The sequence below is a fragment of the Octodon degus genome, unplaced genomic scaffold (genome assembly GCF_000260255.1).
Source record: "Octodon degus isolate 3935 unplaced genomic scaffold, OctDeg1.0 scaffold00008, whole genome shotgun sequence".
NCBI classification, from domain to species: Eukaryota; Metazoa; Chordata; class Mammalia; order Rodentia; family Octodontidae; genus Octodon; species Octodon degus.
The window spans coordinates 11,095,144-11,122,992 of NW_004524584.1; the positions used below are offsets into that span (position 1 = coordinate 11,095,144).

At 42.4% G+C, this 27,849-nt stretch overlaps 1 protein-coding gene and 1 pseudogene across 1 annotated transcript in view; both read right to left on the bottom strand.

Moving 5' to 3' along the window:
- The window catches only part of Atp2c1 (ATPase secretory pathway Ca2+ transporting 1), a 147,130-nt gene extending 127,617 nt beyond the window's left edge, over window positions 1-19,513 (bottom strand). Inside the window, exon 1 of the mRNA XM_023705261.1 lies at window positions 19,112-19,513. Coding sequence (XP_023561029.1) covers window positions 19,112-19,219 — 108 coding nt within the window. The 5' untranslated portion in view covers window positions 19,220-19,513. The remainder of the gene's footprint in view (window positions 1-19,111) is intronic.
- Window positions 19,514-20,578: 1,065 nt separating this feature from the next.
- Window positions 20,579-24,799, bottom strand: LOC101567937 (annotated as a pseudogene).
- Window positions 24,800-27,849: the final 3,050 nt, after the last annotated feature.

Sequence of the window (27,849 nt, forward strand, 5' to 3'; positions counted from 1 at the left end):
GTGGAGTGGTGGGGGGTGGCCCGAGGGGGTGGGAGAGGGTCCGGCCCACGCTGCGCCTGGGCTGGGACTGGTCCCGCCGGCGCAGGGGAGCAGGAAGCTCTCCACACACTCACCGGACCTGGGCTAGGACTGGGTCTGGGGGTTCCCGGAAGTCGCCACTTACTAGCTTCTTAAATGTGAACTATTTGACCAAACTGAGCAGAATATAATAAAGAATTTAAGGTATTTATTTTTAAAGAGGCTCATATTGAGTACAACTCAGTTTCTTCATAACTGATGGTATTATTGGGGATCTTTAGTGTATAAACCAATCTTCTGAGTTGAAAGTAAGAGATCAGTGTGCAATTGAGGATAAGGAAGAAAAAGAGAACAAAAGGAGTGTGAGTCCCAAGAGTGAATGCTAGCCTTCATAATTTCCATAGAAGAAAAGGGACATACAGTATTCCAAATTATATAATCCCTAATTTGAGATATAAATGTACCTTGTTAAAAAGCTATCATTCTGGGGTTGGGCAGGAACATGTTATAGTATCTACCTAGCATGCATGAGGACCTAGGTTTGATCCTAGAACCAAAAAGCATAAGGAACTACTCTGGTTTCCAGACTTGCAAAATTTATCTCTGTCCCTAAAACATTGAACTAGTAAATATATAAGGGAGACCTATTGAATAAATGAATAATCTGGAAAATAGTCATTATAAATACTTGATGTTGAATGAATACATGGAATCCCACCTTTCACTTTGCTGTTTTCTTCCTATGACCAAACTGAAACCTGAGTGTCTACTTTCCTGTAAAGCATTAAGTAGTATTAAATAGTATGACAATGCACATACATTCCCCCAAACCACAATGTGGTTACTAGGACCACTTCATCTGAACAGGATAAGTCCTAATCAATATTGTATACAATCTAGCCATTTGAAATTGCATAGTCAAATTTCGAACCCAGGTGACCATTTGAGACTAAATGTTAAGGTGGTTGCTTCCATGCAAGTAGAAAATTTCTGTGGAACTTGTGTTTTGGATTTTCATGGTATGTATACCAATGGATGGTAAAACTGAAACTATGGTGATTTCCAGCACAGTCTTTAGTCAGTACCTTAGAGATCAAGGAATTCACTCATAATTCCTGGACAAGACAGCTAGGAGGCTATTCATAAGCAATAGGCCTTAGGATAGCCAAGTAAGTTCAGTTGTCACTGGCCAGTATCTTCCAACTTTAAAAGCTTCGCTGATGGTTTTATTGTCGTAAATAGCTGATATGGTGAGACAGATTCCATCACCATGTTTGCAGATCCCTGGACATGTTTGCAGTTATTACCATCCCACCTTCCTGCATCAAAATGCCTTCTCAAGGGGCCGGGGAGATGGCTCAGTGGAATAAGCCCTTCCCTGGCAAGTGCAAGGGCCTGAGTTCAATCTTTGGTTCCGCCAAAAAAAATGCCTTCTCAAAACAGTTTTAATCTCTTTATGCTACTGCAGAGTAGTATTTGAGAGAGCCTTGGGAAAGGTTACTGGAGCAGAATGTGAAAAACTTAACATGCAGTGGAAAACCCAGACATTTGGAAAAGCCAGAAACATGGATTATATGAGAAAAGCTGCAAGAAAGGAGCAAAGCAGGCTTGAGAGAGAAGCCATAAGAGCTACTCCCAGAAGTGTCATAGAGGTGGAGCCATGGAGCTCACAATTTGCCACAGATTGCTTCAGATGTTCCACATGGAACTCAGAACTTAATGTTTGCTCTTCTGGATTTTGGACTTGCTTTGGTCCCAATGCTTTGTATCCTGTTGTTTGTACCTTTTGGAATGGTAATGTTTTTCTTATGCCATTGAATGTTGGAAGTATTTAATTTTTCACGTGTACAAGGGCTCACAGCTAATAATTTCCCTGAGATCTTGGAGGAGACTTGGGACTTGGACTTTTCAACAATGCTGAGACTGTTAGGACTTTGACAACTCTTAGAGATGGACTAAAATGCCTTTTGCATAAAGGGACGTGCATGAATCTTTGGGGGGGTCAGGGACAGAATGTTATGGTTTGTGTCTAGTTGTCTCCTCAAAGCCTTATGCAGTCATGGTGAGACTTCTAGAGTTTGTGATTGATTATCATGGCTATGGGTGCTATACCCAGCCTCGGGTAAGTAATCTGCATTACAATGTAAGGAGGGGAAAGAAACTAGCTAGCTGCTCCTCCCTTTACTCTTTGTTGTTTTTCACTGCCGTAAGCTGTTGCCTTCTGTATGTGCTACTGTGCCTTGGAGCAAGCTAAGTATGGACTGAAACCTCCACTAACTGTGAGCTAAAAAAACCTTTACTTCCTTGACTCTGGATGGTGGGCATTTGTCCCAGCAATGAGAAAAAAGTAACCAAGACAGTCACATTTCCTCTTATCTTCAAAGTGGCACATTTTGCACTTACAACTTTTCTATCCCAACTAGAGGTCGAATCCTTTTTTTTTTTTTTTTTTTTTTTTGCAAAACTTGCATCTTTGCCTGAATTTGTCCTATGTCCTTCCATTCCCCCCTGCAGAAATCTCTCCTCCGTCCTTCCTGTTGTGACAATAAATGAGAAAAAAAGCACAAAAATGTCATTATGATAATAAAGAGAGAGTGCACAGAAATAGCACAAGGCCTTATGAGGATCTTTAAGTTTAGTCCTGGGAATCATGCTAATAGCTCATCCCTCTCAGTGCACATACACAAAATATGGAAGCTACATCAAAGAGATGGTTTACTGGCTAATGGAACTACAAGGGGGGAATTATGATTTGGCAACATGGCTTGGGAAATACAGAAGGAAAGTTACAAATTAGCAGCAAAGAATTTTGTAAAACCACAAGTAAATTGTTAAACCTGAAAGGCTAGAAAATGCTTCAGGTGGAAAACTAGAAGCATTTATTTACAGTATACCTTCAGATAACTATTTTTGCTTCCTAGTTATAAAAGGCAATGCTTGTGTAGGCAATGCTTCATATTTCCACATGAGGAAATATGAAGAATGATTTAGTATTTCCAAATGACTTATATTAGCATTAACTTGGAAATGAAGGTGACAAGCTAAGGGAGGCTTTGCTGTTGGCTAGGAACAGATAAACAAGTGCAAATTTAGGGTTTCATCTGGCCCTGTCAGCCCCCAATTCAAATGACCATATGCAAAACTTGTCTGAGAACTATTATGCCAACTAGCAGGAGAACCAGCATTCTAGATGAGCACCGCCCATCTAGAATAGTTCACAACTAGCTAACTAGAAATGGCACAAAGCATTCTGAAGAGAATACAGAGCACTCTGCATTATGTGCCAAATGAGGATGTCCCTCTTGTAATCAATGATATGAGGGATCTTGCACTATCCGTTCCCTCCCAGGATCATTAAGTCTTTTTCCAAGTGTGGCCTCACTATAATAGCATTGCAGCAAAATTTAGCAGAAATGCACATGTTCTCAGACCACCGCAGGACCTAGTAAATCAGAGCTCTGGGGTTATAGTCAACAACTTATGATTTGACAAGTTTTCCCTGTGATCTCAAGCACTTAAAAGTGCTTCAGCCATCTTCTTAGCCCACCTTTGGCCCTTCCTTGATGCCAGGGATGGCAAAATAGTGATGGAAATAAGCCAGTTCTTTTTTTTTTTTTTTTTTAATTTTAAGCCAGTTCTTTTAACACACAATTAAGCTAACAAATCAACCAAGTTTGGGGCTTGCCCTATTACTGGACTTCTTTTAATGTGAGATAAAAAATTACATTTTCTGTTCCTTGCAACTAGAAACACTCAAATAGGTATAGTAAATGAGAAAAAATTATTTAGGTAAACGTTAAAATCTAGTAGGTTGATATTTTGACTTTCTTGTAAAACTTAAAGGAGTTAAATATGACCTAGTCAAATAATGAAATGTTATATTATTAAAAATTCTAAAGGTAATGTAACCAGCAAGATACAAATATTAAAAAAATTGGACAAGGTGGTACACACCTGCAATTCCAGCACTATGTAAGGCTGAGGCAAGAAGACTGCAGATTTAAGCCCATCCTTAGCAATTTAGAAACTTAGCAAAATCTTGTCTCAAAATTAAAAAAAAATAATAATAAAGCTAGGGATGTGGCCTATTGCAAAGGTCCTGGGTTCAATCCCCGTGCTGAGGGGAAAAATTACTGAATAAAGGAGTATGTTTTTAAATTAAGACCTAGATTACCAGATAAAGTAAAAAATTGGCCATGACTTCAAAGTTCAATTATTTCTTATTACTAATTAGGAAAACTTTTAAATAATACAACTACACTTATTTCTTGAAAATTAGTAGGATTATAGAACTTTTACTTTCTTATGTACTTATGTGCCCTGACACTAAGAATTTTGAAAATTTTAGGGGTTATCAAAGATCAAGTCATAGTGCTTCTGGTGTACAAGGCAGGTGTTCTACTACTGACCTACACACCAGCCTTTTCTGTTTTAATTCTTAAATTATTATATAGTGACAAATTATGCTAAGAAATGTTTATACCTTCCAAAAGGAACATATGTCATAGTATGTTAAATAAATTATTTCCCCCAACAAACCTGATTCTTAATATTTTAGCATTTGCACATCAACTTGTTTCTATTATCTGATTTAGAGCAGTTAAAAAGGTATAGTATTTGGATTTTAAAAAATACACATATATTCATTCATAGTTTAAATAGTCAAACTGTTTGCCTACACCTCTCCCCCCCACACCCCCTGTGTCAGGGATTGAAGTCAGAGTCTCACACATGCAAAACTCTACCACTCAGCTACACTCCCAGAATTGCTCATTTTAATCCTGAAAAATTGCAGAAGTTCTTAGAAAAGGTAAAGATGCCAACAATGTACATTTGATTAAAGCATTTTCATTACTTTTAGGGAAATGAGAATCAATTTTTACTGAACAATCACTAAAACTACACATTTGTTTAGGGCTTCTCAGTTGACAGGGCATTTCCATGATGCAACTGTATTTAATTCTCACAACCTTGTGAGGCAACCAGGCCAAGTTTCATAACTAGGTTTTCATAGCCGACAAAGCTGAGGCTCATAATAGGTAAATCTTCCTGCACAAGAATTTCTCACTACTCAGCGTCAAACTCAAGAATAAGCCATCTTGAATGAAATTTCCTTCATGCTTCCACAATACCCTATTAGAGAATATATAGAAAGATGCCCTGTGTATTGAGTTATCTTTCATAGTTAATCTTACTTTATTAAATTTCTGCCATTTTCAATTAAATGTGGCCCAATGAAACCTTGATGGAGATCAACTCCCAAATGTAGGGAGGGTCTCTGCCCCATAGCTCATTTGGTGACGCTCAAGACCATATTAATAAAGTTATTGCCTTTTTGGTCATTCTTGGTAATTTTCTACATCTATTTGCCTGCTCATATTTATCTTTAGGCTCCAAGCAGAATCTGTTCATGAGTTGCTTGAGTCTATCTTCTTAGAGTTGAAAAGTGTTGCTAAAATGAAAGCGTAATCTTATGAATAAGTAATCACAGACAAACGTTTTAAAGAGATCTTCAGAAGGTAATTGAGACATGTTCATTAACATGCTCTATGGAAAATCAACAGAATACACAAAACATATGATGACCTAAAAGTCATTAAGCAGTATTGGGAATGCTGATTTCACCTCTCCAGCTAAATTGTTATTCTGAGTCTTTTATAGTCATATTTGCTTATTAACCGGAGTAACGGTAAGGGAATTTTTAAAAATATTAAGATCTCATAATGAATTTAGATCATATAGAGGACATCACTGTTATATCCTTTTTATGTCCATAATATCAGTCAACAACTAACATTTTCAGCTACCACTCAGTTTAATCAGTAAATAGCTACAAAAGAAAATAGATAAGAGTACATCTTTAAGTTGTATTCAAAGAGCAAAGACTTCACCTAATTATCTCTTGCATTAAGGAGCATTATGTAATACTAGACATGGGACCACAGCAGGTAAAAATGGTCAGCTAAACACTCACAAGTTGTGAGGCATCATAACTATTCTCCTGCTGTGACAGTGATCTTCCATCTCCCAAATGACATACATGCTATTCTTGAGAAGGTAGATGTCAACTGCTATCAGCTTTGACTTTAAAAATGTGCATCATCAAATGACCTGCATCAGTAATTCTCAAAGCAGGTCCCTTCCACCTTGCAACTTATGGGAAATGCACACTCATGGGCTGCACTCCACAATTCCTGAATCAGCCACTGTGGAGGTACAGGCCAGCAGTGTATTCTTTAGGTCCTCCAATGATTCCAATGTGTACACAGGTTGGAGTACCAACTTACAAGAAGCAAAACATTTTCATCTAAAAATATTTTTATCATGCTGATAGTCTTTCATTTGAAAGACAGAGTGAATGTATATGAATATCTTAAACCTCCTCCAACTTGCTTAAATCATATAGGGATACTTTGTGTAAGATGCTTATTAGCCTAAAGCCAATTATTGTAAAATATCAAGAAAAAAGGGATTAAGATGTTAAAGAGATCTTATTTCTTCCTCCCCTCTTAGGTAACTCTGAGTATCACATTTGTATAGCCGTGGTTTGAGAGAATGAGGACAAAAGCTAGACAGCAATTCAGTGGAAATGGAGCTACAGTTGTAATCGCAACTGTGAAGTCAGTCTTTGTTTTCTTATTCTAGGTCAGGACCCTGAGAACAATACTTCTTTGACCATGGGTATCAGGCTTTAGCTGGACCAGTAAGATGAAAGAAAAGAGAAAAAAAAACTGCATAAAGTAAATAGAAAATGCCATTCTCCTGAAACAGGATCTTCCTCATAGAAAGTTTTATAAAAAATTTTTAAGTTGTATAACATTTCAGAAGCTTTAAAACATTTTAAGTACATTAAATGCAAATTTTACTTTGGAGACAGGGCAAAAGAAGTTCTTTGACACTAATGAAAGGGATTTACATTATTTGTACTATTAAATCATTTTAAGCAACTTAATTGAAATGTATGTATTACATAAGGCTAAAATATTTCTATAATTTGCTTTATTTATTCTGGGGTATATTTATAAGCCATGACATAGTTCAGTAGTAAGTATAAGACAGATAGTGGTACAGGACACAATTGTAAGTACTGCTTATGTTTAAAAATGGTTATCCATAGAAACAATAAAGGAGGATTCAAGAGTTTCTAAGAGGAGAATATATGAAAAAGCTGGGCACTTGAATACATTAAGGAGCAAAACTCCACAAGAAAAGCAAATATAAAGGTGATGTTTTTCAGAGATTTAGACAACTTACAGTGACTATGTCATGATTGCAAATAACAGATGAGTTTGCAAAAACTTGATTACATCTTAATGAATTTTTAAAGACTTTCTTTAGTGCTGTTATAATTTTTCTACTGCATAGACTTCAACAGAGATAACATGCTCTTTCTCCCTGTGTATTAACTGGCCTGCTTGAAAGGACAGTGATCTGTGTGTTTAATATTAATAGGACTAATATGGTAGTATTGGAGTCTGTATTTCCAAATAATCCCTTTGCAAATAATGCTTTTAAAGATAAATGAGGACAGAGGAAATAGACACCCTTGAGCTTTTATAGTATCATAATATGACCATCTTTATCATTTTTCTTACAAAATATACTGATGGAACATCTTTTGCTTCATTTAATGAGACTGAGAACTAACACTGCTCAGAACAGGACCTCTCATTTATCAATTTTTTCCACTGCTGGGAATGGAACCTAGGGGTACTCTATCCCTGGCCCCCCCCCCTTTTTTTTTTGAGACAGGATCTTATTAAGTTGCCCAACCTGGCCTTAAATGAAGATCTTCCTGCCTCTACCTTCAGAGTAGCTGGGATTACAGGTGTGTACCACCATGTCAGAATATATCATCTTGTTGAAGCACCCTATGGCATGGACACCTGTGTACTATCATGTGATACCATGTTGTTATACTTTTCCTGCAAAAACTAGGTTTTCTTGAAGGCTAACAAAGATTCAGCTTCAGGGTTCCACATTTCAGAGGTCCTTTCAAGACCCCAAGAGACTAGCCATGTTCTTATGATCTTGTGTTTTGGTAAAAGGTGCAAAAAGTACTTTAGTATAGTTGATTTTAGAGTGCTCCTTTTATTGATTTTCCTTCCACTGCAGTTCTCTTCTCAGGCAGCATGGAAGTGAACATGGGTATTATTATGGATCTGACTCAAGTGAACTCAATATGGGATGTGTCTGGATTTTGTTTGGAGTATACAAATACATAAATGTGGTCATAGTCATGTCTGTGTGTAGTTAAGTCATAGCTAACTGCTTTGGTACAGAAATAGTCCTATTGCCTGTACATTGTGCCTGGAATCTCAGAATCAGTGTGTCACATGATGCCATGCAGAATGGAGGCAGTTCCAGGAGAAATAGTAGAAGCCAGTCTGTGGTGTTTTTCTAGATTATAACGAAAAATAAATATAAATTAGAAGAGTATTTTCATGAGCAAATCTTTGTTATCTGAAGAGGTGATTAAGAACTCTAAAGAAGGATTCAAGACTTTCTAAAAGGATTTTTCCCTGGATGTGCCATGCTGGCCCCAGAACCAGGCATGGTGGTGCATGCCTGTAATCCTAGCACTAGGAAGCCTGAAACCCGAACTGCATAGTAAGACCTGTACCAAAAAAAATTATTTAAAAGAATTAGTTTTAAGATGTAGGAACAGTAGTTTTAAGTTTAAAAGTACTAATTGATAAAAACTTTTATTTTTTAAATTTTGTGATGTCTGTGGTATTTTTTTTCACTCAAGTTTGTGATTTGTTGTGATTTCTATTCATTCAAAATATATATTACTCTGCATCAAATGTAATATTTACAATTTTTTTTTTTTAGTAAGGATCTACAGGGTCTACAAGGTCTCACTATGTAGATCAGACTTGTAGTGATCCACCTGTGTTTAGCCTCTCAAGAGCTGGGATTACAGGCACCACCACCATGCCCATTCTTAATCACCTTGTCAGTGTGCCCCATGGGCAGGTCCAGCAAGGCATGATGGGGATCGAACCCTGGCCACTGTATCTGCCTAAGCAGGTGATTTAATCCGCTGAGCTATTTGGCCAGCCCTAGTATTTACATATATATGCTGAATTTTACGTGTGAATTTTATGTGATTGGATAGCTAGCAAAACATTGTTTTTGGATGTACCTCTGAGGGTAATTTGAGAAGAGATCAGTGTTTGAATTAGGAGACCTGAGTGCCTCACAGATGTGGGTGCTCATTTTGGAGTACAGAATAAAACAAAAAGGTGAGGGAGGGTAAAAGACAGAAAGGGGAAAAAGGAAGAAAGGGAGGGAGAAAAGAGAAAGGGCTCCTATTAGTTCTGTTCCCTTAGAGAAGGCTGATGGATATGTATATCATATTTTTTAAAAAGAAAAAAAAGAGGTTCCCCTAAACTGAATCAACTTTAAGCAGCTCTAAAACCTGGATCTCCACCTGTATTCCCTTTTCCAGAAAAGATTCAAGGTCTTCTCAACACAACAGTTATGATAATTTCATTTTAATCCCCTTACCCTCAATAAAGAAAGGATAAAATCAAGGGGAAAAGAGAAGAAGGAGGGAAGGGAAGAAGGGAAGGGCTCAGTCAGTGGTCGATGTCCCCATGTGAATGTTGGCCACACAAATAAACCTAAAAGCAAAATCTTAGCTGCCATCCTTTACAACTATGTGCCAGATACCTTTATCTCTTTCTCATTTTTCTCACCTATAAAATAAGAATTATACTACCTACTTTTGGGTGTTACTATGAGAATTAAATTACAACATAGATAATAATCTGGTCAAGTTCCTTGCATATGTAAGGTATTTAATAAAATTCCTGTGCATTCTGGAATGGGCAATCTAATTGTATTTCCTCAACTAGCCTCATAATGATCTCTCTTTAGGATGAACAGGAACAAAATAATTACTGCATATTCCCAACTCTCTTCACAGCAAATTTTTTTTTTTTTTCTTCCTCGAATGCCTTCAGGGCACTTTTGGCCAGCGGGAGAGTTGTGGGAGAGTTGTGAGGTTCGAACTCCAGCAACCTGAGGCTGACAGCTTTGTGGAAGCAGCCACTTAAAGGACTGAGCTAGGGCCAGGCCCCCTCTTCACAGCAAATTTTGAGCAGCACAACAAAAGTGGAAGTTCATTTCTTTTTCTGTCAAGACATGGAACTGTCTTGTGAAGCAGTGAAGTATGTCATTTCCTGTCATGGACCAAAGCTGACAAAATTTTGTAGACAAACTTGTAGAATGGGATATCAAGTGGCCCTACTTCAGATCCTGAATTCCCCTCCAAAGGCCCATGATTGAGGGCTTGGTCCCCAGCCCCTTGTTGAGGATCAGTGGGCCCTTTGAAAAGTGGGACCAAGTGGAAGGAAGTAAGATTATCAGGGGAGTGACTTCAAGGGACATGGAGCCCCAGGCCCTCTATTCCTCTCTCTATTTCTTCAACCTCATGCTCCCATCATGACACACTGCCTCATCACAGACCCATAAACATCAGCCAACCAACCATGAAGCAAACTCTGGAAAACGGGCTGCCTTCCGTTTTCTTCTTTTTAAGTTTTCTCAGGTATTTTGACCCAGTAATATAAAGGTGACTAACACACCAATGTAGGGGTCTTCATCATAAAAACCTACACACGTACTTAGTTCAAAGATGAAGTCACAGCTTTAATATTTACTCATTTGCTGACTTCAGTGTCTCAAAGTTCTCAGAGCACTGCAGATGAGGAAAATTTAAAAGGAAATGACAAAGTTGAAAATACCTCAGAACTCAACCAAGGATCCAGGCATCTCCCAGGAATGTCTGACACTTCACAACTGTGATAGTATGGACAACAAGGACAGAAACTTTCAGAAGGTTCTATACTAAACAGAAAGTTCATGGTATTAGCTGAAGGAAAATATTTGAACATACAAGAGATTCTATATTAAGAAAAAAAATCATTATGTGCAAAATGGCACAAAATAATCTAAAATTCTTAGTGTCCGTATCAGCTGATGATTTATCTTTATATTAGCAGAGATTATAAAACTATAAAGCTCTAGATAGGAGTAGTTTAGTGGTCAGTTAAGCTCAGAAAAGCTAGTCCCTGGTATATGAGATCACCTGACATCTTTGCTGGATATAGCTTTATTTCCTTTCCTTGCTGGAGGATTACATGCTACCTGAATCTCCACAGATACATGATGCTATCTTCCTTGGTCTTAAGACTCCAGAAAAACATACTTTTATTGTAGAGAATATATCACTATGACATAAAATGGATGAACTCTAACTGATCCATCCGTACCCCTGCTTGTTCTTAAGAAATCTGAATTATCCATCTCTCTATTGTCTATTAGACAAGAATCCAGGGGCTACAACTGGTCTAATAAGATTCACTATGCTCTTTGACAAGACAGAAAACATTGCTATAACATGTCCTAAAGAGGGCTTGTATAACCCTGAACTCTGCACCTCCCATTTGTAGAAAGTCCGTCTTAGTTTCCTACAGAACCCCTCTCTGCAGCTCCAGTCATTAATCACAATAATTCTTCCTAGGACTTTTCCAGCATACCTCTACCTTTCTCCATAAGCCATATGATTCTTGTGAAATATATACACAAAGACAAAGATCAAAGAAAATCATATCTTAAGTCTCTTCTGCACAGAACTTAACATCTAGAATTCTTTGAAGCACTTCTGTCTCAAGATAGAATTTATTACACCTCTCCTCCATTCATTCAATTGACATACCTATATTTGATGCCTTTCATCTGGAAGGTACTGTGATAATCATATTGGACCTGTTAAAGATTAAATAGCCCCAGAAGTGCATGCAGAATTGCTATCAGAATAAGTAAAACCAAGGGGAATTACAAGGTTCCTTCAAAGTATATAGTCAGAAATAGTACTGGAGTGTGAAAATCAGGCTACCCTATAGGAGGTAATACTGAATTGAGATGTGAAGGAAGAGTAGCTATTCAATAGGGAAGGATAATAAGGAAACAAGTAGAAGGAAGGCCCTGCCCAAGAAATAGCAGGGAAGTGGGAACATACAAGAAGGGTATTATAGGGACAAAGAGAGGCAATGTCAACATGCAGTGGGACAGAGCTGGAGCCAAACCAAAGTCTTTCATGTGGGGGGAGGGGGTTCATCTTTATTCAAAAAGTAAATAGTAGTCACTGAAGGATTATAAGCCTGATGCTGAGCAGTTGTATGGTCATTTGTCTTTGGGAGATTCTCTGTTTATCAGGTAGATACAGGGAGAATAATGAAGAAAGTATCATAGTATCTCAGGCAAGAAAGCCTGGATAAAGTAATGAAACAGAAGTAGACCAATAGGGTGGATAGTACGTAAGGATAGAACTGAAAGACTTGGAGATAGTTTGCCTATTGACTGAAAGAACAGAAAGTGCCAAGGATCACTCATAGACCTCTGCCTGAATAATAAACAGGATGGGTGGAGGGAAGACCATGAGAATCTGGGTGATAGTGAATAAAAAAGCACTAATCTTCATGCAAGTTCTCAATTACAACACCTAGATGCCTTATAGATTACAAGGAAAATGTGTATATGTGTGTGTAAATACATACCTTTCCCTCCCTCCAGATAAGAATTATAATTATGATAAAATAGTTCAACCTCTAATGTCATTTTATTTATTTATTTATTTATTTAGGCGGAACCGGGGATAAAGCTCAGGCCCTTGCGCTTGCCAGGGAAGCGCTTATTCCACTGAGCCATCACCCCAGCCCAATGTCATTTTAGCAGAAATGTTAAGGTTGAGTTTTACAACATCACAGCACTTTAACTGCCAGCGTTACCTATGTCTAAATTCCTCCACAGGAGTAGTACAGAAGTCTCTACCCTCTACCTTAAATTCTATAGGGATAAACTTTTACTCTCACTGTTGAAGGAGCAGAGGTTTTCCCACCCAAGCACAAGTACGCAGCATATTTTTGGTTTCTTTCAGATGTTGTTTGAACAAACTGTCAACAGCATTGCACAACTTTTTCTTGCAATATTGGAGATATGATCTAGAGTCTCACACATATCGGACAAATATTCTACCACAGAGCTACAGTTCCCAACCCTCATGACATCTATAAAATACTTTTTAAAATAGATAATGTCTTGAGCCATAACCAACTCACCTGAAAGAGCTAAAACTTTAACATTTCTCTCTCTTTTTTGGGATCGGCTTCTTGCAATTTGAGTGATTTTCAAGCAACAATAAGTTGAACATTTCTTAAAGCAGCAATTATGAAGAATATATCACTTTACCTAGTTAGAGCCTACATCAGATCATTTCACACCTCAACATAGTTTTTCTTTTTTCGGGGGTGGAGTGATAGAGTCCTTATGTTTATACTTTTATTCAGATCAAGGCCAAGAACCCAGATGAAAAACTGAGTTTCTAAAGTTCAAATTAACTTCAAATATTTAACACCTTAAGGTCAGCATGCTTTAACAAACAAAGCAGGAAATAAAAATCCAGTGATCCAATATGAATTGGAAGCATTTTAAGTCACTGAAGAGAAACTTCAGAAGAGCTTTCAAAACAAAATATGATTCTAAACCACAATTAAAGTGTAGTTGCTGTGAATGTCTCCAAGTTCCCAAGATCACTCTCCTCATTTTTCTGTTAAACAGGCAAAACTTGTCGGGTCAGCTCTTACGTGATATTTCTCACTCAGAACAAAGGCTTTCTGTTTACAAAAGTATGGCTGCCTTAGCACTGATCATCTCAAATTCTATCTGTAAAGGCAGTCAGCTTGTGTTTTCTGGTGCTTTGTCTGCTCTGTTCTTGCAGATATATGTAGAAGTGTGGACTGGGGGGCTGCTGAATGGCAAAGAGAATGTGCAGGTACAAGATCAGGGCCCCAAGCAGGGTCTTCTAGGCCTGTCATTCACCAGAGAAATTTGCTTGCTGACAAACTGACCCTCAGGCATCACCTGCCATCCAGACCACCCCGTGGAGTCTTTCTCTTTCCTAGTCATGTGGCCCTTTTCTAGAGCTCTGCCTGGAGACTCACATGACACACTGGAAAGAGCATGGAACTATAAGCCAAATTCTAATCCCTGCCCTAATACAAAAGAGCTGTGAGAAATAGGATGCAGCCCTTAACCCTTGACTCAGATTCCACATCTCTAAAGTAAATTTCTCTAAATCCCAAGAGCCTCTGCTGATTAAAGATAACTGGTTTTGACATCTCTTGCCCTGCACAACAGCATCTCAGCACCATAAAACTCCCTGACTCCACACCTTCTCTAATAATTATGAAGTCTCCTTCAGTCAGTCAGTTGCCTAAAGGAGTCACCTATGTGTCAAATTTATGCATGGCAATGGGGCTAAAATAATAAATGAAAACACTCATGTTACCTATATTAAAATAAAATAAGGTTACCATTTACAGGAGAAAAGTTTGAATGCTACAAGGAACACGGATTGTACAGAAACAAGAGTGAAAGTGAGACAGAGATTGGAAGGCTGCTACAGTAGAGAAAACAGAGGATTCAATAATTGGAAGTAGAACTGACCTGTCTTTCTAAAGGACTGAGAGGAAAAGAGGGAGGGAGAAAAGGAGGGAGAGAGAGAGACAGAGACAGAGATTCTGCCTTGAGCATTCATACTGATTAATAAAAGACGCCTGGAGAGGAGCAAATTTGGAGGTGGGGCTTGTCAAGTCTCTTGAGCATTGACCCTGCAACAGTCCCAAGACATTCAGATGGAGGTGTCAGTTAGGCAGTTGGATGTGCAAAGCTGCGGTATATAAGATGTAAACACCTGAGCTTTGTCAGCAAGTACATAGTTGTTAAAATCTAGAATACAAAAGGGCTCGTCAAGAGAAAGAATAGACCATCTCATACGAGTTCACAAATTCTTTGAACAGCTTGAGTCTAACATCCCAAAATAATATTTACACCAAAAGTGCTGATCCCTCAGAACAGCACTTCCTGGGGTCTTACATGGTCTTCATAGGGCCTATGGGTTCTCCACAGGCCTCACTAGGTTGAAGCCAGGGCAGGACCTGCTTAGAAGAGGAGCAAATTCTTCCTTCCCTACTCAGTGTTGCCCTCGGTCACCTGAGCCACACAGCAGGCTGCTGGGTCTCCAGTACTGAGGAGATCGTTGACTGCAAGTATCATTCATTCCTCACAAGCTGGAATATTTCCCTAGACCAAAATAAAATGCTGCAAGAATATATTGTTAGGCATATTGAGGCATCCATCCAAACTCATCTGAGACCTTAGGTAGGCCCAGGCTAAATCACCACCATTACCATACCACCACCACTACCACACCATACTGTTCAAATAATTCTGGTAGAAAACTCCCCAACCTTCAGCATCTTCATCTAATTAATGGCCTCAATTTTCTACCTTTTTAGCGACTTTGGCTTTGTGAAATGCTTGCTCCAAGAGAGTCTAGGAATGCAAAGAATGAGGGATTTCTTCTCAGGTTGATAAATCACCTCTAAGCCTATTGATCGTTGTCTGCCAAAAGAAATACACCACCAATAACTGCTGTAAAACATAACACACAAACCAAACCTCGCATCAAAGTTTCTTGGGCCAGCCAGATAGCTCAGTGGACTAAAGCACCTGCTCAGACAGAACACAGTGGCCAGGGTTCGATCCCTGGTGTGCCATGCCAGGGTGCGCTGAGACTGGGCGTGGTGGTGCACATCTCCCAGTGCTTGGGAGGCTGAAAACAGGAGAATCACTTCGAGTTTGATCTATGTAGTGAGACCCTGTAGACCCTGAAGATCCTGTACCAAATACTTTTTTAAAAAAATTTCTTATGTATATAACACTAGGTACAAGGGGATGAACACAGAATTGGAAAGAAAGCATCTGCGGACAACGTAAGGGCTGTATAACCATTACCATGACTGGACTATGACTTGTGGACCTTCCAGGCCTAGGGAAGAGATGGGTAAAAGCAAGATAGATGTATGCCAGGGGCAGCCCAGTAGGCACCCACTGCCTGTGTTATGGGTTTGTCTTACACCATCCTTGCCTGGCTCTCTGATGAGCTAAAAGGAAAAGAACAAAATACCAGCCAGCCATGCATGCATACACACATGTCTATTGACATGTATGCATATGATGTACTACATAGAATGGAGTCAGGGGCCTCATTCAAAACAAACAAAATGTCTTAGTAAGGAAGGGCTGCACTTCTCTACTTCAAGCAAAACTAGAGAAGGTTTTTTTCACTGAGCCTATGGAATCTGAGTTGTAAAGGATGGGAAAGCCATCTCCAAGTGAGCAAGACTCAGTAAAGAAGAGGATTTTAGGCTAGAGGGAGAAGTGCATTTGAATGCACAGAGGTGGAAACGAAGATATCATGTCCAAATTGTATTCTACAGGAATGTGGAACATGGCACCATTGGTACCTAATGATGTAGAATAGAGTAGGAGAAGATTTAGGATGGCACTTAGACATTATATTCAGTAACACATTGTTGGCATTGAGAAAGTTGCCTTAATTTTCTTCCATCCTCAGTCAGGAGAGGTTATTACTAAGAGACCTCTAAACACTGTTCTTTCAGGGGTAGTAGGGTCCTATGATCAACCCTAGGGCTTTATGCATGCTAAGCACATACTCTAGTGCTGACCTATACCTCCAGCTCTAAAAATATCTTTCTTGAAAGCCAACTTATTTAAAACAGTCTGTCTTCTACAAAATGATTAGCCATTAGGCTTTAAATTTTACAGGTAATAGTATCTAGCTAGAATTTAATATTATGTTTTTATTCTGTTAATGTTAAATGATAACAGTCCTTCATTTATAGTAGTGATATGAAATTTTCTATTCTAAACAGATTAAGTATATTGAACTATTTAACTATAAATATTAAGGATTAAGGAGGTAATAAGGATAGTAAATTCTTGTGATCAGAATTATGACATATGACAGCACCTAGATATAGTGGCCTGCATGTATGATCCCAGCACTCTGGAAGGATGAAGCAGGAGGAGTGCAAGTTTGAGCCCAGCCTGGGCAACTTACCAAGACCCTGTCTCCAAATAATATGAGCTGGAGATGTAGCTAAGTATAAAGGCTCTGAGTTTAATACTCAATAATGCAAACATACACATTCACACGTGAAAGGTCAACAATTTGTTGTATTACTAAGATACCACTAAATTGTTAGGGATTGAGCGTGGTAAATGGATAAAGTTTAAACTACAGGTAGGAGTGCCTGGATTCCTTTAGAACTCTTACCCAGGTAGCCTTGGGCAAGGCACTTAAGGTATGTATGCCTTCACACTCATTCATTTACTTATGGTCCTGGAATTTCTCCATCACTGGGATATATCCCCTGCCCTCCCCTCAACTATCTAATGATGATCCCTTTTACAGGAATGTAAGGACTATAGGTGCAGATATGAGGTCAACAAATTATAGACATTATTAATCTTCTTTATAACTTTTCAACAAGCTCTCCAAGGTTAGGCAGGCCAATTCTGACCTGATTTCTCTAATTCTATGGGATATTAGGTCTGCAGAGATATAATTGGCTTTAACGAGGAAGGAAATATGTTATTTGTTTTTGTTTCTTCATTAATTTAAGTGGAAAGGTTAAGACTCAGCATAATACTGCTCCCAGCTCTTACAACAGAACGTAAACTGTGTGGACCACCTACCCAATCTAAGTCAGGGGTGTCTACAATCTAATATTCTCAGTGCATTTTGTAACGCTTACTAAATAAACTTTTAAAAACAATATAGAGAATATAGCAACCAAAAACACGTAATACTGAGAAAAGCAGAGAAAAGAATCATTTAACCCACATTCCACATTTTCCACCACCCTTCTTCTCTCTTGAAATAGCCTGAGCACTTTGCTAATGTAGCAAAAAATCAAGGGCAGCCCCAAGGGTTCACTGGCTTTCCACTTCAAACTCAGTACAGGCTGGGACATGGAAACCAAGAGATTTTCTTGTGAGTGTGACACCCTGACTAAGTCAGCGGTAAACTGGCCCAGCATAGCTTCTTTAATGAAGAGAGCCTGTTTGATTTTCCAGCTCTTGTAAAATCATTCAAGTGGGGACACAAAAGCAGTTTTCTCTCAAATAGCCGTGATGATTTTCATTTTTCAAATTAGGCATTGACTCTTTGGGAAACCTGTCATTAAAGGATTTTCTGCCTGCTGTCCTCTGCTTTCATTTCCTAGAAGTACTTTATTAAGTGGGTCATTGCACATCACAGAAGAGAGCAAATACAGGATGCCGGCAATGCTGGCACGCAGTTCTGCAGTTCTAGCTGTAAGCACCCCATGGGAGCACTTTATGACTCTTTCAGTCTCCACGGTGGCGATTCATCCGTCTTTTACATTTATATCCCACTGCCACACTCCTTCCTAATGAGCCACCAGATTCAAATGGGTCAGATATTGTCAAAAGTGGCTCTTAGAAATGCCTTTTTTCATAAATTGTAAAGGATGGAATTATACCACTTTCAAGCAATATAATAAATGTAATATAATAAATTGATTTTTAATGAGAAATTATAGGACATGTTTTCAAGTTTTTTTTTCTAAGATTATAAACCCACATGCTAGACTTTCCTATTAAAATTATAACTTTTGATTAGCATAAAAGAAAGAAAACTGCTTTGTCCCCTTCCCTTTACGCCAGATACATTTGAATGATTCTTACAGCTCATTAATGATCTGCTTCAGGTGATTACAATGACTTTGGTTTTGCAAATCCTGGTGATATTAACAAAACCACAAATACATATAGGAAAACAAGTGTACTTCTAGGACCTGGTACTTTGACAGCTTTAAAATTTATATTTAAGACACTGGAAAATTATCAAGGAATTAAAATTTTAGCTCTGACAGTAGTTTAGTTACAGAGAGAGAGCGCATAGCATGTGGTTTCCAGAACTTAAGCTTAATCAGGGACCAAACATTCCAAGTTCACATAGATCCTCCCAAGCCTGCCTGCTCTTCCGACAGCCAAGTCTGAACCACCATTAGGCAGGATCTGACCTGCGCCTACAAAAACGTAAACCAACAGAAACTAAATCGCTAATTACATAAGGGCTACACCCAGAAAGAACCCGTTAATTTTAACATTAATATAAACAAAATGATACCTGATCTTCAGCTCTTTGGTTTCTCAGCGATGATAAATATTTCCTAATTGCTTGAAGAGGGTATTTTTTGAAATATGAGAATCTAGATGGAGGCAACAGATTATCCATCCTGAAGAAAACAAAAGGGTCCTGATTTGCCCCTTCCTGTCAGCAACCATATGAAATTTAGAAACCTTGCAGTTTCCCAGATCCAAGAAGGTTCGTTCGTAGCTTGTTCACTTCCCTGAAAACAAAGCAGAGGTTTTTCTCCTTGTGTCTCTTTTGGGTAATTTCCTGGAAAAAAAACAGCTGAGCAGAGACACTGTCCAGAAGTGTCCAGAAATGTAATGCTCAAAAGCAGTAGGAGCCAAGAGGAATTTAGGGGCTGGCCCAGAGAATGCAAATCGCCTGGTGGCAGGGATGTGACTGTCCTATTTCTAGCAACAGTGTTCTGTTGCAGGCTATGATAATATTAGCCTGCTGGTGACTTGGCACACCCACGGACTCTTGTGAGGCTCTATTGCAATTCTGACAGTTCTTCTAGTCTTTTTAAAGCAGGGCGTGGCATGTGGTTTTTCCTGTTTCCTTCTAGATTTCTTATCACCGTGAGTACAACACTCAACTGCATCTCAGCTCTAAAGTGTTGATTCATTCAGCCTTAAGCAGTATTGTTCTCAGGGACTTCTAAAACAAAATTAACAAATTAGCTCACACTTCATGGTTATCAAGGGGTTCAGCGGCAGCACCGAGAACTCTGGGTTTGCAGTGTGATACATTATACGACAAGCCCAGGAACCAGATGCTCTACATTAATTGAACAATAGCTGCAAATAGATTCTGTCCCGAGTTAAAAGACTTCTCTCCTTGAACCCTTATCACAAATTCACAGGCAGAATTCAGAAACATGAAATTTGCTCAGGCTTTATTCTCAGTATAAAGGAGAAAAAAGGTTATACATTTACTTTCTAATGATTCCAAAAGGATTCATGTTTTCTTAAAACAGGGAAAAAATTTGCAAGTAATAACATTTTAAAAGAGATCCATACCCAGCCCTTAAAAACCTTCCCATTACTCCAAATCCCATCCCAGTCCAGGTCTGGGGAAGGTGGGGTATGAGCTGCTCTTGAAGGCTGCCCATTGCCCCCTGCCCTGGGATCCAGGACCATCTGCCCTGCAATCCTCTAGGCAGCTGTACCTTTGGGTGGAAGAGAGGTGGGGTGGGCTCACACCAGGTCAGGCCCAGTCCTGGCCTTCAAGAGCAAGGGCCTCTGCTAAGCCAAGCCACCAGCTGCAAGAACCAGAGCCTGCTCCTCCAGTGGTCCCTTCTAGATCCAGAGGCTGAGAGGATCCTTGGCTGGGCCCAAGGATCCAGCCTCTCACAGCCAGCCTCAAATCTGGTTATGATGGAGAAGTGACTTAGCTCTGAGATCAGATCAGGAGGCAAGGTAGAAAGACGGTCCCATACTGTCCAAGCTCCAACCTCTTGGGCTAGCTCTGAGAACGTGCCAGAGAAGGCACCAGTGAAGGTCCAGGTGCCAAGCCAAGGTGTAGGCAGTCAGCACTGTCTCTAGGGGTTTGGCCACCATTGGGCCTGAGAGCTGAGAAGGCACTGAGAGGGACAGAAGGAAAGGGGCCAGGCGACATCAGCATGGAACACAGGTGGAGCCGCTCACTGGTACTGGCACTTCAGTGCTTTGCCTGCAAGAGACGAGAAGTCACAGCTGAAAAGGTCTTGTTCCAGTGGGCACCAACTAGCTCAGGAAAGCCCCTCCTGCTGCCATACACCCCTGACAGATCCCTCCATTGTGAGCCCTAGACACATCTAGCTTCATGTTGCCAATGGCTGGCCAGGCCTGAGCATCTGTAGCTGCTCTCTGGGATGAAGTCACCTGTCTCTTCAGTAATTACAAGCTGCTACCCAGACAAGGGAGCACTTCCAGTGGCCTGGCCTGGCCTGGCCTGGCCCTGCCTTGGATACTGCCCCGTGGGTGATTAGGGTACCCACGCTTTGACTGGCTTTCCCTCTCCCACCTCCCTGCCAGTGCCTTATCTTGCCCTTGGCCCAAGGAGTGGCAGTTAGCACTGGGTGTGGAGGTGCTGATGTGCAGAGAGCGGTAAGTTCCCCTGTGTGTGCTGGGGGAGGCCTTGGCTGGGGCCTTCTTGGTAGCTCCTCGCTGAAGCAAACTGTTCCCCAGCTTCTTGGACATGTTGAGGATGCTGAAAACCATGGACTGGCACTGATCGGCCTGCTTAAGAAGGGCTGGTGCTGCTTTCTTCTGGGTCTCAATAGTGCTCTGTGTGTGCCCTTCATGTCGGTCTTGGGGTGTTATGGGGCGTGGGAAACAGCTGGTGGCCTTCTTAGACTCAGGGGTGCCAGGACGCTAGTGAGTCTCTGAGGATACCCGCTTACACTGCTGCCCAGGTGATTCCAGTACCTTCTGCAATCTGGGCTGGCTGCATGCTTGCTCAGCACAGGGTCTCCAGAGGATCTCCGGTTTTGTCTCCTCTTCTGTGATGGTGGCCAGGCTGAGGGAGGGACTGGACTCCAGGGGACAGCAGGTCCTCAAGTGCGGGGCGGGGGGGCATACTCGGTTCCGCTGCTGCAGTTCTGCAGTCCAGTTCCAGTCATCCAGCTGCTCAGGCTCATCCTGGCAAGTGCCCATGTAGAAGCCGTTCCTTCCTGGTGGAGCCCCACTGGACAGCCCAACTTAGGGGCGGCGGGTAGAGCTGCGAGTGGTGGGCCGGTAGTCGGGCACTCTGAGCAGAGCCAAGTTTCCATCCTCAGGAGAGCCCAGGCGGGCTAGAGATTGGGTAGAGGAGGGGGCTTGCAGGCTGGCCTGGGAAGCAGGGGCAGACTGTACTATAGCAAGATGAATTGGCGCAGTCTGGCTCCTCCGTGTAGAGCTTCTTGGTCATGGTCACAGTGATGTTGTTGATTTGTGTGGGATGCCTGCGAGCAGAGCTTGTCTTACGTCCTGAATTCAGAAAGGCTTTCCCCAGGGAATCCAAGCTGCTCTCCAGGGGGCCCTGGCCCTGAGCAGGGATGGGGGTGAAATGGAGACTCTCCAAGGATTCTACCTTGGGGGGCAGGTGCTGGGAGATGGGTGAGGCTGGATCTCCAGGAACACTGGTGCCATCTGGCTGGGTCCAAGGCAGCTTGCTGTTGATACTGAGTGGGGTCCCTTCCCCACAGCTCAGATCAAGGATGTCAAGACTCATGTCCAGCTGGGGTTTAGCCTGGAGCTCATGGCTTTTTAAGGCATCAGAGGCCACATGGAATTTACCCAGCTCGCAAAGCTGCTGGTCCGCATGGGCAACCTGGGAAGGAGTACAGGAAAGTCTAGGGCAGGGGAAGCTCAGAGAGGGGGGCACAGGGGTCCAACAGAACAGGGCTGAGGCCAGTTTGTTCAGTGGAGGGGCTTACCTGTGCCTCCAGGCTGTGCACCTGGGCAGTGAGGTGGGGCAGGTCTGCTCGGCCTCCTTGGTCTTCAGCCCAGCCTGCTGCAGCTCCTGGCCCAGCCATTCTGATTCAGTCCGAAGCTCCTTGTTCTCCTTCTGCAGCTGCTGCTTGGGGCCCCGCAGCTGCTCCTGTAATTCTTGGTTTTGCTGCTTTTTGGCATTATAATGGGTCTTTGCTTTCTCCGCCTATATGGTCAGACAGGGTGGGTGGATGGGGCAAAACCTTAGGGCAGGCAGGGTGAGGGGCAGACCTGGCTGGGGCTAGTCTTCTCACATGTAGCTTGTAGTGCTCAGGTGCCTGCTCCTTCTGGCTCCACTGTGCCTGAAGCTCTCTCAGCTGGGCCTGGAGGCGCTGCACTTCCTGCTGGCCCTCAAACCCCTGGGCCTGGAAAACCTTGAGCTTTTGCTGCTGCACCTTGCTGGCTTGGTCAGTCAGCCAGCTTCTTACTCAGCTCTTCCACCTGGGCAGTGAGCTTCTGCCCCTCTTTCTGGAAGGGCTGCCTTTGCTCCAGGACCTTCACCTTGGCACCTCGTACTTGGCAGTCACCACCTCCAGCTCCCGCTGGGCCCGCATCAGCTGCACCTGCAGCCCACCAGCTGCCTGCTTGCTCTGCTCCATCTCCTTCTGTGGCGCTTGTCAGCAGCCACCTGCTCAACCTGCAGCTCCTGACAGAGGTGCTTGGCAGGCAGCAGCTCACTGACCAGGGCCTGTGTGCTGGTGTGCTCCAGCTGCAGTGCAGAGAGGAACTGTTTCTTCTGGAAGAAACTCACCTGTCATGCCTTCAGTTCTTGGTGAAGCTCCTCAGTTCGTTCTGCCTGCGAGGCCAGCTCCTGCTGCAGGTTCTCTACAGCCTAGTGCTGTTCCTCTACTTCCTCCTGGAAGCTCTGCACCTCCCCACAAAGAGCTCTGGCGCTGTGGCTGGCCATCTCTGCCTGGAGCAGACGCAGACATAGCCTCTCCTCCAGCTTCTGGCCCTTTTCTAACTCCTGGCTTGGAGCTGGGTGTTATTTGTAGCAAGAGTGGCTGCCTCTTGCTTCAGGGTTTCCAGCTGCAAGATATCACCCAGCACCTCACCCCGGGGTGGGGTCTCAGGCAATTGGGCCAAATGTTCTTCCAGCTGAGAAAGTTTTCCCTGAAGAATTTCATTCTCTCCAAGGCATTTCTTGTCCTGCACAGCTAGCTGTGCTGAGCCCTTTCTCCAGGTGGGCCTGCTTCTCCACCCACTCTTGAGTAGCCTTGCTGAGCTCCTCGTTCAGTTCGTTGAGGGCTCCCTGGAGCTGCTGCAGGTTACTGGAAAACTTCCGCAACTTAAAAGACAGGTTCCCGTTCTCCTCAGAAAGCTGGTTAATCTTTGTCTTCAGGTCCTGGCACTGCTTCTGAGTCTCATGCAGCTGCAGGGGAGGCTCTCATTCTTGCCTCGCAGCTCCACAAGCGCCCTGGGCTCCAGAGGGCTGGCTGCCTGCTTCTCGTTCGGCAGAGCAGGGCAGTCGATGTGCTGTTGCATCATGGGTATCTGTGCATCCTTCTCAGTGAGGAGCTTGCGGCACTCAGCCAGCTCCAGGTCACCTCTATTGCTTCTCTCATCTGCAAGCTGTTTCCTCGGCCACCTCATCTGGAACTGTGGAGTCTGTAGGATGTCACCCATGGGAGAGGCTGGAGAACCTGACAGGAAGTTGTTCCCACTGGAAGAGGCAACCTTCTGTAGCTCTAGGAAGCGAACCTCCCTCTTAGCCTGGTGGCTGGGTGGGGGCAGCTCTTCAGAGAAGGTACTGGAACAGGTGGAAGAGACAGCAACTTTCTTCAAGAAGCCCTCCAGAGCCTCAGTAAGGTGCAGCCCATCCTCATGGTCCAGCATAAACTTAAGGATGACTGCTAACTCGGCCTGAATCTAGATTCAAACTGTTCCCAGTCCCAGAGGTTTTGGGAGCTCATGAAAGAGTGGTATAAGAGCAGCACAATTATCTTGGCCAGTTCTAGCTCTGACCCCTCCATCACTTTTTGCACAGACACGAGGCATTCTGTAGAAGAGGGACATTTTTGATTTTTGTGCAGGAAACCACAAAGTCCAATCTCTCTGGCACTGGCTGCTGCAAGACTTTCTGCCCCTCTTCCATGCTGTGGATGCTGTTAATGATCTTGATGAACATGCTGCAGTCCTGCAGCCGCGTCACAGCCTCCACAGGGCCAGCCACGTGCAGACTGTTCACCCAAGAGAGGAGTGTAGCTGCCCGGGTGGTGTGGAGCGTCATCTTAGTAAAACCATCAGTTGCCCCAACACACCTTCTGCATGGCAAGGCCAGGATGCAGGGCCGTGCCCACCCCTCCCCCTCAGCCACCCAAACAAGAAGGCCAGGCAGACTAGCCCTAGTGCACAGGCCTGCGCTGTCCTGTCTGTGGTGGCTGCGTGCTATTGTCGACTCTCATGTTCTTGAAAGAAAAAATATGACAAGAAGTCTGTGGTCTTAAGGGACACAAAACCATACTTCTGAAAGTTTCTTAATATTCTATAGAGGCCACAGGCTTCTAAACTAAGTTCACAGCTCAAAGAGACTTCATTCTCTTATTATTCCTTCAAACTTCGTAGTAGGTGGTCCCTTTGATGGAACTATCTGGCCATTTCTGCAGGGCCTGTCCTGCACAGATGAGGCTGGATGCCCACACAAAGCCTGGGGCTTTGTGAGAGCTGCTCTTTCCTCCTTCCGAGAGGGCAGTGGTTCAGATGGAAGAGGCGGCAGGGAGAGCCTGGGAAACTGCTGCAGCCTGAGCTGTCCCCTAGGCACAGCCACCCTAGCACTCCTGGATGACCCCCTGCCTGCAGAGAACATATCTGATGGCCTGACGTGGGCTGTGCAGCAACAAGTCCGTCCACCTGTCCGGCAACCCCTGGGCAAGGTGATCTTTCAGACTCAGCAGGACCAGCCTGGCAATTAGTAGAGTTATTTACACACTGCTGCTGGGGTTGGCGTCTAGGAGGAGGCTCTGCCAGGTTCACTGCTACCTGGTCACAGAGCACCTGCATGTCCTCCTTTGTGCGGAGGAGACCGCTGACGCATAGGAAGTGCACAGAGAAGCAGTGCAGGCAGCCTCCTGCCCTGCCAGTTCACGGTCCAGGAAAACAAGCAGCTGCGGAACCCATACAGCCTGGGTTAAGGCAAAGCCTTGGAAAGAAGGGTACCCCCGGGGGTGGTGGAGGTAAGCAAAGATGCCACTGACTCTTCCTTAAGACACACAGCTGTCTTTTGCTTCTCTTTTTAGAACATCCAGACCTCCAGGGATGCTTCTTTATTGTGGGCAGAAACCGGCAGTCTGCCAAACACCCACAGCATGGCTGCTGATCAAAGCCTTTTCCCAACCACAACACAAAACAGAGTTTATTCAGGATAGTTGCTTCATGCTCACCTTTTCCTGGGCTAAGGAGAGTGATGAAAAGAGGTGAAGAGAGAAAATCGAGAGGGAGAATTGAAAAACTCAAGCCTTCTGTTCCAGTAACAGAGCATACCAAAGAAATGGGTGAAATGAATGTAACTAAATTGCTCTTGGGTATTCAGCTGATAAAAAATATAAACCATATTTAATATTTATCTGCCCCTTTGCGAAGGCCATTGTGTTATTATTTTTTTTCTGTTGTCTTTTGTAACCCTGTAGTGCCCTGTGGAGAAACTAAGGCTCAGAGAAGGTGAACAAATTTACTAAGATCACACAGTTACAAAAGCAGAGGGGGAGCTTCTGACCAGACAGGCCTGACTCTGGAGGCTCTGTGGGCAACTGGTACACTGCATAGCTTCTTGCTTCTACCCAGAAATAAGTTCCTGAAGGCCCCTGTCCTTATTAACCTCTAAGAAGGAAACACATGGAATTAGCCTGCTGCAGAGAAATAAAAATGTAGACTTCTAGGAATTTATGGTCTAAGATTACTAGATTAGAGGCCAAGTGTGTCTTCATGAAACAAACAAACAAGCGATACCACTTCCATTTCCTGTGCAGTTAACATTCATACACAGATCTTGATTCTTTTATGCAATGATTTTAATGAGATTAAAAAGAGATTGTATTTATAGATAGAAACATTCTGCTAGCCAGAATTTGTCAACTATAGTAATCATTAACTTCTGCTTGACATAGGTTGCAATGGTCCATTCCACCCTATATTTATATAACACAAAGATAAGTGTGGGATTTCAGATGTCCTGTTTCTTAGAGTCATAGTCTGCTTGCATTTACACTGTGGACATATCTGCCATCATGACTGGGCTGAGTGTTTAACTGCTACTGTGACTCAGTCGCCTTGTAAAAGGCAGTGACTAGAATCCTCATGACTGCACTGCTCATCTGTGAGGACCAAGATGGCTCCATGTAGCTGCCGCAGGCAACAAGAACTCTGCCTCCAGTAGAGGAGAAGCAATACCTAGTATTCTGTACAGCTTAGCCTCATGTCCTTTCTTCTGTAGAAAAATAACCAACAGAAACTATGAGCCCAGGAAAGGTACGGATCAAGGCAGCAATCCCACTGTACAGGAATAATCATGATTTCTCTTTAGTTTCTAAGAAATAAACTGCTGTTTCACAAATGGCTTAAAATGTGGAGAATCCCACTTCCTTCACTTGAAAAATAACATACCAAGACAAACCCAGACCCAGAAAACGAAGTTGCAAGGGGGAGGAGCACAGATAGACTGTATAGTGTTCTTTTCAAATGTCGAAGATGAAAATACATGGTTGTTATGCTATCTAGCCCTGAATGCTGCACACAGTAAGTGCTACATTCATGCATGCCAGTACATATTCTTTAGAGGAGAGAGAAAAAGAGAAAAGAACAAGACTCGTGTGTTAAATTCAGGTTGAGAAACAGGACAAAAGAAAAGAAAAGAAAATATATTTCCACAATAGCTCTGAGTTCCCAAAGTACATAAGGGCAAAAACTAAAGCCCCACTAATCTACTTCCAATCAATGCTGAGAGTTTCCCTCAGGACAATGATTCCATTCTCTGGGAATTAATCCAGAGGCAGGCAGGCAGCCAGGATGATGGAGAAGCTGCCTACCTGGCAAACAGAAACTATTCTTTATTATAAATCCCATTGAGAATTCTATCTCATCTATAAGATCTGCACATACTGGCCAACGCTTTGCTCTCCCAAGTGCAGTGTTAAATGAAATCAGGAGAGAAAGGAATGGTAGGCATTTGACATTGTTCATCAGGACAAGTTTGTGCTCCAGATTCTACTGTATTGCATGATTAGAGCTCTTCTGCTGCACAGGACATTTTTGTGGGGCCCCCACAACTTAGGGGATAATTATTCT